Source organism: Alligator mississippiensis, chromosome 4, assembly GCF_030867095.1.
Source record: "Alligator mississippiensis isolate rAllMis1 chromosome 4, rAllMis1, whole genome shotgun sequence".
Taxonomy (NCBI): Eukaryota; Metazoa; Chordata; order Crocodylia; family Alligatoridae; genus Alligator; species Alligator mississippiensis.
The window spans coordinates 90,959,876-90,973,040 of record NC_081827.1 but is presented as its reverse complement, the minus strand read 5'-3'; the positions used below and the strand labels follow the sequence as shown (position 1 = coordinate 90,973,040).

Genomic DNA, 13,165 nt, shown 5'->3' with positions numbered 1-13,165 from the left:
GAATTAAATACATTTTTTAAGATTTAAGTCATGAACAAAGTCAGTGCATTTGCATCTTTCATAAACTGTTCAATTCATCCCCGGCCTTTGCTAGTATATTGTGTAGTTTTGAAGACTGAAATGTTGAGGCCACATTAGTTGCAGACTTCTCTGTTTGTGTAACAAGCTTTAACTCCAATATTTTAATTGCACTTGTCCTAAGGACTGATGAGGCAGCATCTCAAATGAGAGAAGAAATCCATTTATCAATGGTTTAAAACAGAAATACTTTTACTTGAGGAAATGTTGGGCACAAATTCTATGAAGAGTCCAGCTGAGTATATTGCCCGTTTAATGCTAGCAAGTAAGAAAATCCTATAAGTGGCAAAATTTAAGTTGTTTTATTTTAAAAATAAACATGCACACATTAAGTTTATTATTTTCTACCCTAAACTGCTTTTTATTAACAGTAGTAATTTTCAGATGGAAGTGTTCCTTTATTTGATCAGTGTATATGCTGCTATCTGGTGTGCGTCTTCCTCCTCCCAGCTTTTTTTTTTTTTTTTGGCTGTATAAGAGTTTGGAATCTAATCTCTAGATTTAAGAAAGAAAAAAAAAAAATCTAGCACTTCTCTCTCAGAATATCATTTTTGAGCCATGATGCATTGATCCATCTGTCATTATTAACTCTCTTGTCCATGAAGCCATGTATTAGTATTCCTATAAAAGAGGCTTTTATAGGAAGATAACAAGAAACATAATGACATAACTGGACAAGAGGAAAAGTTCTCTCAGCATCTTCTACAGGCAATATGATACAGTAGGAAGATTTTGAAATGTAAGCAGCGTATAATTTTGTCCTACAAGGGTCTCTCATACTCTCCATGTTTGTCCTTCCCACTTCCATGCAAGTCCCTGACTCAATGTTTATTTTCCTTTCGGTCTACGTATATTTTGACAGGCCACTTCTGTCACTTCTTCTGGGATGGCCTGAGGCTTGCAGCCACCTCTGTATCCTTAGTCCTAGAGTTGGTGAGAAAAGAGGAGGCAAGCCATAGTAATAGTAAAGCCAGCCAGGAATTATTTAATTAGGCATGCTTGGGCTTTAAAAGAAAACTACAGGAGCTAGGAAGCTTTATTGGACCACTTCCTGTAGCAGATGTCACCAAGGAGGAGGATAAATAGTGGTCCTGTGGGTGTGGAGAAGGAATAGAACTGGTGGGTAGGGCAGGGAGGAGGGGATGGACATTGGAAGGAGAAAGAAATAATAGGATTGCAGCCACTGGGATGTAAGTGAAGATAGCAGACCCTTGATAGTGGGCAAGATGGGGTGCAGCAAGTTAGATGGGGGTATTAGCAGCTTCTGTGCTTGCATTGACAAGCATTTGGGTACTAAGCACTTAAGGCTGCTTTTGTTCACAGGATCTATTGGTTTAAAATCTTGAGAGGCTGTAGTATTTTCCTGGGAGTATGTAGGTAGGGCTGGGATGGTTTGATATTTGTTGACTTTTTTTTCCCCTTGTGTGAAATTTTAATAAGTTGTGCTCCTGTCTGTTCTCCTATAGAATTGTTTGCAAGAGGTGGAAGAGGAGCTGGTTTCTGCCAAAAAGCTTGCTGTGTAAAACCAGTACAATTAATTTTGGAACAAGGGAAGTCATTTTCTTCTGCCAGGAGGCTGTCATACATGCCCTTCCATCACAACAATTCCACAGCACTGGTGACTTTGGTTTGTTGTGGTAGGTTTTGTTTTGGGACCTTTTGGGGATTTTTGTTTTGCGTAGGTGAAATGATTTGGTGGTATTTGTTGTGTCCATGTCCCCCCTCCCAAGATGCTTTTAATACATAGTTTTCTATTGTGCTTTTTTTTTTTACATACAGTACAGTTTACAAAGGAGGCAGCAATTGTCTCCATTTCTCAGGTTGGGAAGCTAACAGAGGTGATGGGGTCTGTAGGCCCAGTGGCAATCACGGTAGAATTTCGGTTTCCTCATTCCTTACTCTGTCGCTGTGCTCCAGTGGACCATATTGCTGATGGAGGTGCTAGATCAGAGATAAGTGCAGTGGCAGTGTATTATTTGATTGTAAGAGTCTCTGGTCAAAATACCTTTTATGTGTGAATTTTTATTTACTTATTTACTCATTTAGATTCATTTCTTGCCCCATCAGAAAGGAATAGGGAAGAAATGGGATGAGCAAGTAGTTGGTGGAGTGGAGGGAGCACTTTTTATGAATATTGGAAAGCAGAAATGGGAGGTTTGGGAGTATGAAAAGAGGAGGATGAATATTGGCAAAGTGTCAGAGGTCTAGGGAAAGACCTCTAGCTTAAGTCCCTTGAGAGATGCTACTGGAAACTATTTTCACTGTTCTCCAGCCTTTTTGATGATGCCACCCTTCCATTTTTACTTCAGGCTTTTTTTACTCAATCATTACAGGAGCAGGGATCTTCACTTCTTTCGGGCAAGATTCAAAATTGTGTACATGTCTTTCTAGGCAATAATCTTTCTTTATTTAACCTCCCATGCCTTTCAAAATGTCATTTTTCTCCCGTCGTTTTCCTCAAAGAGCAGGTTAACAAGAATAACCTACTGCTGGTAATGACAGCATTGTACTTATACCTGCTTAGAGTCTGTGAGAGAGTTGCTATTATTTTAGGCAGAAATAAAAGCCAGAGCCCTTTTGGGAGTAAGGATTTTTTCTGCTGAGTGTAGAGTATGTGAAAGGAAGTTGGTGACATTTCTTGGAGATGACAGGCGTGTAACATTGAAATTGTAATCCAAATTCCTTTATAGGTGGCTGATTAACTTCAAATCTCCTGGGAACTATAGCTTGAAAGCTTGACCTTCCTTGTCTTCTCTATATGCTACTCTGTCTCCCTTGCCTTTTTGTTTTAAACTTAAATGGTTCTTTGGGGCAAGTGCCTAGTCCCTTCTACATATTTTATGAAGTGCCTGGCATTTTTTGTGTTTCTATAAAATGTTATTTCTGACTTTTGTTTGTTCTCCCTTTCCATGTTAGGTGCAAAATTTCTGGTATTGGGTTGAGGAAGGCTGAAGAAGGATGGTGAGCAAATTTCAGAAATAGCCAAAAGATAATGTGCTACTATGGCCACCACTCTTCATTGGCCATATCTCATTGGGTCACTATTTTTGTCCAACTGCAGTAGGATAGGAATTGGTTACCTCTTTTGTGGGGTTGCAGCCATGTGATGATGGCCCACACTAAAAGAGCATTTATAGACATGGTTTTGTAAGTTGACTTTGCGCCTGGAAAGCAGATGATGTAGAGTGGGCTTCAGGAAGAATGCGTCTACCTAATACATGGGTCCATTTGTTTGGAAAAAGATAAGAACTATTTTTTTCACCATGATTTGAAAAGTTCCACATAGGAAGCTCATTCTGAAATCAGGAAGTTTGACTTTATTTCCATAGATCAGTGATTATTTGTTTTTGTCCAGTGTGCCTTGAAGTTATTTAAAGTAGCAGTTCAGTATTACCTGTTAGGGATGCAAAACACCTACACATGATTCACAAGGTAAACCGAGAGATTTTAAATAGGAATCCATAGTATCAAAAAGACTTTGGAACACTTCTGAGGACTTTGTAACAGAGAAACTGTTTCTACAGTGTAAAAAAAAAAAAAAAAAAAGAAGAAAAAAGAATGATAGTAGCTAAGAGCTGGCATTTTCTGGGGAGTGCCTCTAGTCTAAAATGGCAGAGAAACACTGCTTTTGATGAAAAGTCTAACACAACTGATCTCCAGAATCCAGTGTGACCTGGTAATAGAAATCTTTTCTAGAGAGAGAGCTCTTTTATTGGTTTATGTTAAGCTACAATTGAATGGAATGTGTACGTAGGCATATATTTGTTCCACTTGATCCAACTTGATTGATTTTTAGATTGAAATGAAGTACCTATAACAAAAGGTCTATCCTGAGTTCTAATTGTCTCTTGCCATGAGTTCTAGAATTCAAGATGAAACACTGGACAATAGCACATTTCTGTCCCTTTTCCCAATCCTACTATTCCGAAGTTAACTGGTACATTACCAATCAAAATTTCTTGTCCATAATATGTCTCCCCAGCTGTTCAAAAATGTTAAAAAACTTGTAAAAAAATGCTTTGAAGTATACCAAAATGATCAAAAGTTTGTGGCTGTGGGATGAAAGTGAGTTTCAAGGCTGAAAACCACTTTCTGATAACATCCTGCCACTAGGTGCTTCTTTTCTAGAACAACAGTTTGGGTGTTTTTCCTGATTTCAGTTGAAGCATGGGTAGTTCAGTAAGGAGGGACCAGGCATTCTAAGCTTTGGAAGTTCCAGTGAGGACAAGCTCTGCCTGGAGGCAATCACTGCAAGTCTCTGTGAAAACGATGCAAGTGCTCCTTGTGAATTACTGTGCTTAAAAAGTGCATAGAAAATGGCAGCTCAAGCGTCAGCTTGCAAATGGACTTAATGCAGTGGCTCAGAGGAATATACATGGTGAGAGTCTGTCTAACAGATGAGTGAAGTGTGGATCATGGAAGGTGGGTCTGCTTGTGAGAAGAGAGGTCATGCCTCATGCTCAGTGGGAATGGGATTTTCCATCCAATGGGGAAAAAAATTCCTACTTGACACTAGTTACTACTCCCCAGCAAATTCTGTTAGGAGGAGGAGTCTAATGACTGGTTCTGTTTGCTCATATGTAGGCAGCTTAGCATCTAAGGGTGGTGGTGGTAGTGGAAGAGTGGGGGACATTGCTTTTGATATTAAAAAAAAATGGGAAGAAAGGACCCCGATCTCAGTCTACTGCTTCATACATGATAGTTGGTAATAAACTCATCATCATCTGTTTTAAACAACATATGCAATATTCCCCTTTAATTTTATTACTGATTTCTGGCTGGAGGAAACCTGGTCTTGATAGAGCATAATTCTTGACGCCCTTTAGTTTTAGTTTACAAAGAGACAAGGATGGGAATAAACCTAATTAGAGCTTTGGTTTAATTCTGAAGGTGGCTTCTGCTTTGAGAGTTCCACGGCAAATTTAATTTACAGATCTATTTAGAGTACAGGTTACCTTCTTCCACCCCCCTAGGATTCCTGTCCAAGCTAACTGAATAGCTTTCAGGCCTGGAAGAAACTGCAAATCATGTATTATTATTTCAAGTATATATGCTAGTGGCACATAGTTTCAGTCAGGTCATGTTCCAGTTATGCTAAGCCCAGAGCAACATTTTTCCCAACGGTCACTGCAGGTTTTGGTTAGTTCAGTATTCATAGTGATGTGACTCTATGTTGTCCTGAGACAATACACATATCCAAGCTAGCTTACAATTTAAATTCAGGTGAGGATTTGTTATCTATGGTGAGATGGGACATACTGAAAGTAGGGGTATGGATACACATATATTTGGAGGCATTTGAAAAATGAAGACATTTCAAAAAGGGAGCTGCTGATCCCGAGCAAGCAGCAGCTGATAGACACTAATACTTATGTCTGGATAGGCTAGGGACAATACAAATGTAGCAAAGCTGCTCCTACTTCAGTTTGAGATGAAGGGTGTTAGTGGTGGAGCTTGTTTTGCTACACTTTAAATCTTCTCAGTTTGTTCTCACCTACCTGAATGTAACGGCTGCTGTTGCAGGGTTTGGAAGAAGAGTCCCCCTGCTCCTTGTGAAATAGCTCCAAGTATACACATATCCACCATACTCAGGGAGGTGTAGTGATGGCTCCCATATCCTGGTCAGATCCTTCTAAGTGATTTGAGGTAAAATGGTTGGTTGCTGTCAGGATGGTCTTAAACCTGTTCTCTTTTGTGATAGGAAGAGACTGGGAGAAATCCCACTGAAGGTGATCAATGTACTTTTAAAATAAACTGTTTTTCAACTAGACTACCAGTAACATAATCTCCAGAATATCCTAAAGAATAACACTTAGGTAATACTTGACTTAATTCAATATTTAATCTGAAAAAATTTGTTTCCAGAATAAAATGTTAATATTCTGTTTGATATTTTAAATTTTCTCCTCTGCATTTTACCAGTGCAAGGGTATTTTTAATATCCCTTATTTAATTTTCAGCTTTTCAAACACTACTTGATTTTTTTATTTAGTTTCTGGATATTTTAGCTGAAGCTAAATAAAACCATTTCCACTCCTGAAGAGAGTGAAACTAGCTATTTTAAGAAGAATTTTTTTTTCTTTTTTCTGAGTTACAGTATAATATTTTCACTAGAAGATACATAAACATTTTGACTGTGCATATGTGGATAGTGTCTTTTCCCTCTCCCCTTTTGAAGATAAGGAGAGGTTTCGATTGTGTATATTTGGATATAGTGTCTTTTTCCCTCTCCCCTTTTAGCCTTGCTTTTCCTGAAAGCACCTCTGTAACTGGCAACCCTTGGTTCTTTCAGCAGGACATTCAAGACCATCATTACTCTGTCTGTGGGACAGGCAGAACATTGAAAGCAAGCAATGATCTGTGGTAAGATTCAGATAGGATTGGATAAAGCAATTCTTTCCCTTTTGGATTTAAATAGAGTGGGGCATTCTTTAAATGTAATTAGATATCTGTAAATGGTAGTCTCTTTAGAGACGGAGGGATTTTTCACATGCAGCTGCTGGAAAATGTTGAAGTACGTACTGGAAGAGAAAAAGGAGGCGCTTTGCAAAGCGAGGTGAAGAAACAGTAGAAAGAGCTGAAAAGAAGTTTAATAGGATCGGGGCCGTCTTCGAAAAGTGAAGAGGGACAGGGAGTGAAAGACGCTCCTGCCTCGACATTGGTCAGATTTAGATCCGCATCGCGATTGGTTGTACAGAGGAAGGGCGTTTGTTTAGCCAATCACAATTCACTTTCCCAGTCCGGGCAAAAAGGATAAAAGGGCAGGGCTGGGGGCGGGGTTACGCGTTCTCGGCGCTTGTTTGGGCGGTGCCAGGTTCTAGCGGAGTCGTGATGTCGGGCCGCTGCAAGCAGGGCGGGAAGGCGCGGGCCAAGGCCAAGTCTCGCTCCTCGCGGGCTGGGCTGCAGTTCCCGGTGGGCCGCGTGCACCGCCTCCTGCGCAAGGGCCACTACGCGGAGCGGGTCGGAGCCGGGGCCCCGGTCTACCTGGTGGCCGTGCTGGAGTACCTGACGGCCGAGATCCTGGAGCTGGCGGACAACGCGGCGCGGGACAACAAGAAGACGCGCATCATCCCCCGCCACCTGCAGCTGGCCATCCGCAACGACGAGGAGCTCAACAGGCTGCTGGGCAAAGTGACGATCGCGCAGGGCGGCGTCCTGCCCAACATCCAGGCCGTGCTGCTGCCCAAGAAGACCGAGAGCCACAAGGCCAAGGCCAAGTAAATCCAGCCGTTAAGAGGCAGGATCCGTCCTTTCAGCCGCTAAACAGAACCCAACGGCTCTTTTCAGAGCCACCCACCATGTCGCAGGGAAGAGCTGAATGTCATGCTTAGGAACAGGAAGGGAAGGGCTTTTCTGATCCGCAGGGTATTTTTCCTGATAGTAACATTAGGACACTTGCCAGTTTTACCCTTTATCAGGATGTTCAGTAATGAGCTTTTTGGGGGAAGGGGAAGGACAGAAATAATTAGAGGTATTAGTGCTTCCCCTCTACGTCTACAAAAATTGAGCATGTCAAAAGAAGGCAGACGTATAATGTTGGGTAGCCTGTAGAAAAATACGAAATGGGGTGAAAAAGCCTGAGTGATCTGTACCTATACAAGATATATAGGCGCTTATCATCTGCAGGCAGTTTCTGAACCTGACAAAGGGCGTTTGTGCATGGAAGAAGAATTTTCCCAAGTATTTGACTTGACCTAATAAAAGATACCTGATTTACCCAAAGCACCTTGTCTGCCTGTGTCCTCAGACCAACACTGCTGCACCCTACACCCCTATATATGATACAGTACATGTATTCTCTTGACCAGGAAACTGAGTATCTGTGACAAGCTACCAACTGTACCTCATCCCTCCATCATTTTAGGCTACAGAACTAGTTTTAAAACCAAACAACATACCATTTTGGTTTTTATTTTTTAAACAAAACCCCTGGTATTTTCCACCTCATTAAACACCTTCTAAAATAGCCAGTTTCAAATGCATTGATCAGGTGGTGCTGTCCTTATTGCTTGTGTTCTGAGCGTATCCAGATTCCAGATCTGTGGGGTGGCTGAAGATACCACTGCTTGGTCAATGGGATATTATTACCATGAGCCATCTCCAGTAATGATTATTAGATGGTGCATGTGACGCAGGTTAACGTGTTCACTAGTGGTACAGAAGGAAAAAAGACTCAAAAGGCTTTTAAATTATGCTTTCATCAATATAAATGTGTGCTTACTACCATAAGGAAACACTTACAATATTAGGAAGGGAAAAAAAAGTCATTCATTCAGATCATTGGAGTCATCTTTTATTATGGGGTGTAGCTTAACTATTACTGACTCCGATTTCATCATCTAAAGAAATGTATATTCCTTCCTCATGAGATGTCATGAAATATTCTGATATAGTGTTGGTCCCTTTTGGCTTATAAAGCTTCATTATAAAGCCTTCCCATCTCGTGCTGATGCAGGAATGTGCTTAAAAAATGAGTAAGAACAATAGCTTTGTGTGATTAAGCTATTTCTATTTAACATATTTTTGAGTGATCTAGGGATCCTTTACTCTTAAGAGTATTTTAATCCTAAAACCTACCCAGAAATATCAGTGACAAAGTTTTTAGCAGACAAGCATGGGAAGTCCTTAGAACCAGCCATGCCCGTTTTAGACAATGACTCATAATTTCCCACACTGGGTATAGATGCAATCAAAAACATAGTGTGATATCAGTAAATATTAATGTTTTCTTCTTAGTTAACAGGAAAACCTCGCTAATATTTCTTCCACATAACGTCTTCATAACTTTATCTTTTAACAAGAACAATCACCCTTTCTGCAACACAGCACTATGTAACCAACCCTCTCTGCATTGTACACAAAGTAACAAACAGTACGTGATAATAACATTTCTTCCCGGGACACAAAATGGTCCTCGCAGGACTTTAAATTGCACAGTATGCTGTTACAACAGGCACGAATTTCGCTTAATTACATTGTTTTAAGAGGTAAAGGATTTTGGTCAAAGAGGCTAATTTCTAATCCATAGTCAACGCTCAGGGACGAACTTGTGTTACTTCCTTCCCTTTGAAATCATTTTGTGATGAAAATAAGGGTTCAAACACCTGGTTTTCAGCTGTGATTTAAAGGAGACCCTTTCAAGAATAAGATTTGGTGGCTTTGGAGGTATTTTTTTGCACTATGAAGTTTTTATTTAGAAGGAAAAACAAAAGTTTCTATTTCCCGAGGTCTCTCCAGGTCCAGGACTCAGCGTTTATTCACTCTTTTTTAACTCGCCTTTTATTTCCCCGCCGGGAAACTTTACCGGATGAAAAAGCAGTCTTTCTTCTTCATCCTGATTTAAAATGGGGTGATTCCACCGGATCTATTCTCTAAAAAATACACTTTTTTGACTCCTAAGAAACACAAACTGAGCGGAGAGAAGAGTCCTTTCTGCCTTGCAGCTGGGCGGGCTCTTTAACGCACCAATCACGGAGCAGCTCGTCTCTATAAATACCAGGCATCTGACTTGCGCTAGCCCAATTGTTTTCTTCTGATTCGTGGAGGACGTCCGCCACTATGTCGGAGACCGCGCCTGTTGCCGCTCCTGCTGTCTCTGCACCTGGGGCGAAAGCCTCCGCCAAGAAGCCGAAGAAGGCGGCGGGCGGCTCCAAAGCCCGCAAGCCCGCGGGGCCCAGCGTGACCGAGCTGATCACCCAGGCCGTGTCCGCCTCCAAGGAGCGCAAGGGGCTGTCGCTGGCCGCCCTGAAGAAGGCGCTGGCAGCCGGCGGCTACGATGTGGAGAAGAACAACAGCCGCATCAAGCTGGGGCTCCGGAGCCTGGTGAACAAGGGCACCCTGGTGCAGACCAAGGGCACCGGCGCCTCGGGCTCCTTCAAGCTGAATAAGAAGCCGGGTGAAACCAAAGAGAAAGCAACGAAAAAGAAGACAACGGTGGCCAAGCCCAAGAAGGCGGCGGCCAAGAAGCCGGCCAGCGCGGCCAAGAAGCCCAAGAAGGCGGCGGCCGTGAAGAAGAGCCCCAAGAAAGCCAAGAAGCCGGCGGCCGCGGCGGCCAAGAAGAGCGCGGCCAAGAGCCCCAGGAAGGCCAAGGCGGCCAAGCCCAAGCGGGCCGCCAAGAGCCCGGCCAAGGCCAAGGCGGTGAAGCCCAAGGCTGCCAAGCCCAAGCCCAGCAAGCCCAAGGCAGCCAAGGCCAAGAAGGCGGCGCCCAAGAAGAAGTAAAGCGGCTACCGACGATTATTCATGCAAACCCAACGGCTCTTTTAAGAGCCACCCACCCTTTCCTAAAAGGAGCTGAAACACTATTCCTCACAGCACCAGTAGCGGGTGCCGCCGGCCCCCTAGTGCCCGGGGCGAGGCGGTGAGTCTACACGTAGCGCACGTTTAAAACTAGCCCAGCCGGGTTTTGCCCCTGGGGTCTGCCAGGTCCCGGTGCCGCCGTGCGTTCCCGCGCCTGCAGCACTTGCAAGTAACAGTCAAGGCTATAAATCCCCAAACAGCAAGCACATGATGACTTGCGAAACGCGATCTGACTTCCTTTACCAGTCGTGGTGGGGCTGCAACAGCTGGACTTGTGTTGGCCCCACGTCCGCGGGGCGGGGGCCAGGCCCCAGGCACAGCGAGAAGCGATCCCGCTGCTGACTGGCGGCTGGAAATGGCATTCAAACAGTTGGAAACTTTGAAAAGCCCGCGCTGCGCAGGGATTGGTCAGACTGCCGCCCTGTGTCTAACCCTCCGGGCCTTTCAGTGCACAATCATTTGAAATCAAGCACTTATTCTACAGATCAATTAGCTAACGTTATGTTTTATCATCACTCGTTCGCGTACAACCGTCGGGAGGTGCATATGAGCTGTCCATGCCCTGGGAATGTAGGCTCCTGACCGGTTTCTATTGCCGCCTAGGTCGCGTTTCAAAAGGAGACGAGTTTTGCCGCCACCCGGATTATCTAAAGGATTTAGTACATGGCACAGTCGCCTTCACAAAGGGGAGAATATGGTGCTCATACGTCAGTGCCATCATTGTAGCGGCAATATTAACTGGGGGGGTAGGGGGAGTGGGGGAGAAATGGATCCGAGCACAAGAGGTTCAGCTGGACTGGGGACACTCATGACAGATCAGGGAAGAGCAATACCCCTCAAAGTTTCAGGGTCACTACAAGTTGCCTGGTTTTCATGGTGGGACTCCAGGCGCGGTTTCTGAATGGCAACATTCAGCTGAGCAACACTGGTCTCGAGAAAGCTGTAGTTACGCTGTATTCAAACCTTTCCTCTCTTCTTGCTTAGTACTAGCAATACTGGAAGCAAATGGAAGGACTCGTGTTCAGTGGGAAGGCTAGCTATTTTCTACTCGGCAGCTGTGATTCTTCAGGAAGTGATGAGAATAAGATAAGACACGGGACTTAAATATAGGTAGTGTGTAGGGCTCGGAATACAAATAGACTCCCTTGATCAGTGACCGGGTCACCTGAACAACCCAAAAAGTTCAACAGAATCCCCAAAGACTTGCAAGGTAACAAAGAAAACTAGAAGAGAGCAAAATCAGATTGGACATCAGGAAAAAATTATTTACAGTGCGGGTTGCCAAAATATGGAATAAGCTTCCAAGGGAGGTGGAGGTGTTTAAAAGGAGATTGGACGGATACCTGGCTGGGGTCATCTGACCCCAGCGCTCATTCCTGCCCAGGGCAGGGGGTCTCACTCGATGATTTAATAGGTCCCTTCCGACCCTAACATCTATGAAACTATGAAAGAACGTGACAATTTGATTTTCAGGTACTCTAAACAGCTCACGTGACTGTTCAGAGCTTGACACTTAAACTATGTGATTAAATATGGAAAGCCTAACTTCTTTTTTAAAAGCATGGACTACTTTGATTTCCCTTTCCCCGTTGGATTTAGCTAGTGCCACGTACAAAGAATAGCACAGCCTTAAGCTAAAGTTTAAAAAAAAAGTTTTTTCTACATACCCTTTGCCCCACGAATATAGAAACAAGAGAGCAATAAAGCTCCTTTACTGAAAATATGGGTGGCTCTTAAAAGAGCCTTTGGGTTTTAGTCCAAAGCGACTCGAGCCCGTTTACTTGGAGCTGGTGTACTTGGTGACAGCCTTGGTGCCCTCGGACACGGCGTGCTTGGCCAGCTCCCCGGGCAGCAGCAGGCGCACGGCGGTCTGGATCTCCCGGGACGTGATGGTCGAGCGCTTGTTGTAGTGCGCCAGGCGGGACGCCTCCCCGGCGATGCGCTCGAAGATGTCGTTGACGAAGGAGTTCATGATGCCCATGGCTTTGGACGAGATGCCGGTGTCCGGGTGCACCTGCTTCAGCACCTTGTACACGTAGATGGAGTAGCTCTCCTTCCTGCTCTTCTTGCGCTTCTTGTCGCCTTTTTTCTGGGTTTTGGTCACAGCTTTTTTCGAGCCCTTCTTGGCAGCGGGGGCGGACTTGGCGGGCTCAGGCATGTTGCTAACCCCCCCCCTCGGAGCAAGTCAAGAACAATAGTAAAACGCATGGCCAACTCCCCTCTATTTATAGGGGACCTATGCAAATCAGTACCTTCTGTGCTTTTCATTCTTATTTGCTACAAGTTCTTCAGTGCGTCATTCATGCACTTCTTCCTAATTGGTCACCTTCAAATACCAATGCGCCATTGGCTAAAAGTGCGAATTCAATTTTAACCAATCAGAAAATAGTTGCCAAACACTATACGATTACATTGGTTACAATCGTTTTACTTCTAAACTTGCCGTCCCTTCAGTAAGTTATTGCAACCTTCAAAACTAGAGATTCTAGAGTAGTTTATAACCTTTTAACTGCCGAGCGGGGGCATAAATTCCGTTAGAAAGATAGTGTCGATCCTCCAGGATCAGGAGCACCTGCCTCTCGCATTGTTATCTAACTGGGGAAAATACTGGTTTTGTATATATATTAAAAATAACAAGTATATGCCCAACCATAACATAAGAATGATTTTTCTCCTGGGTTGAAGGAAAATACTACAGTAATTTTACCGCAAATTAGTATAAATGATTGCCTTATTTTATTTTATTTTATTTTATTTTAAGAAAAAGGTTATGTTTAGGGGGGCAAAGCTG

At 43.5% G+C, this 13,165-nt stretch overlaps 3 protein-coding genes across 3 annotated transcripts; 2 read left to right on the top strand and 1 right to left on the bottom strand.

Moving 5' to 3' along the window:
* Positions 1-3: 3 nt before the first annotated feature.
* LOC102565605 (histone H2A-IV) lies at positions 4-8,149 on the top strand. The gene has a single exon (XM_019480946.2). It carries the CDS (start codon positions 6,910-6,912, stop codon positions 7,297-7,299), a length of 390 nt encoding a protein of 129 aa, XP_019336491.2. The 5' UTR covers positions 4-6,909; the 3' UTR covers positions 7,300-8,149.
* A 1,458-nt stretch (positions 8,150-9,607) lies between these two features.
* LOC132250107 (histone H1) lies at positions 9,608-11,114 on the top strand. Its single transcript, XM_059726305.1, has one exon. It carries the CDS (start codon positions 9,637-9,639, stop codon positions 10,294-10,296), a length of 660 nt encoding a protein of 219 aa, XP_059582288.1. The 5' UTR covers positions 9,608-9,636; the 3' UTR covers positions 10,297-11,114.
* Positions 11,115-12,071: 957 nt separating this feature from the next.
* LOC102565132 (histone H2B 1/2/3/4/6) lies at positions 12,072-12,578 on the bottom strand. Its single transcript, XM_006268049.3, has one exon. It carries the CDS (start codon positions 12,530-12,532, stop codon positions 12,152-12,154), a length of 381 nt encoding a protein of 126 aa, XP_006268111.1. The 5' UTR covers positions 12,533-12,578; the 3' UTR covers positions 12,072-12,151.
* Between the last annotated feature and the right edge of the window lie 587 nt (positions 12,579-13,165).

Bases quoted from the DNA above. Each gene is read 5' to 3' on its own strand.
- LOC132250107 (XM_059726305.1), top strand. From the start codon at position 9,637: ATGTCGGAGACCGCGCCTGTTGCCGCTCCTGCTGTCTCTGCACCTGGG.
- LOC102565132 (XM_006268049.3), bottom strand. From the start codon at position 12,532: ATGCCTGAGCCCGCCAAGTCCGCCCCCGCTGCCAAGAAGGGCTCGAAA.
- LOC102565605 (XM_019480946.2), top strand. From the start codon at position 6,910: ATGTCGGGCCGCTGCAAGCAGGGCGGGAAGGCGCGGGCCAAGGCCAAG.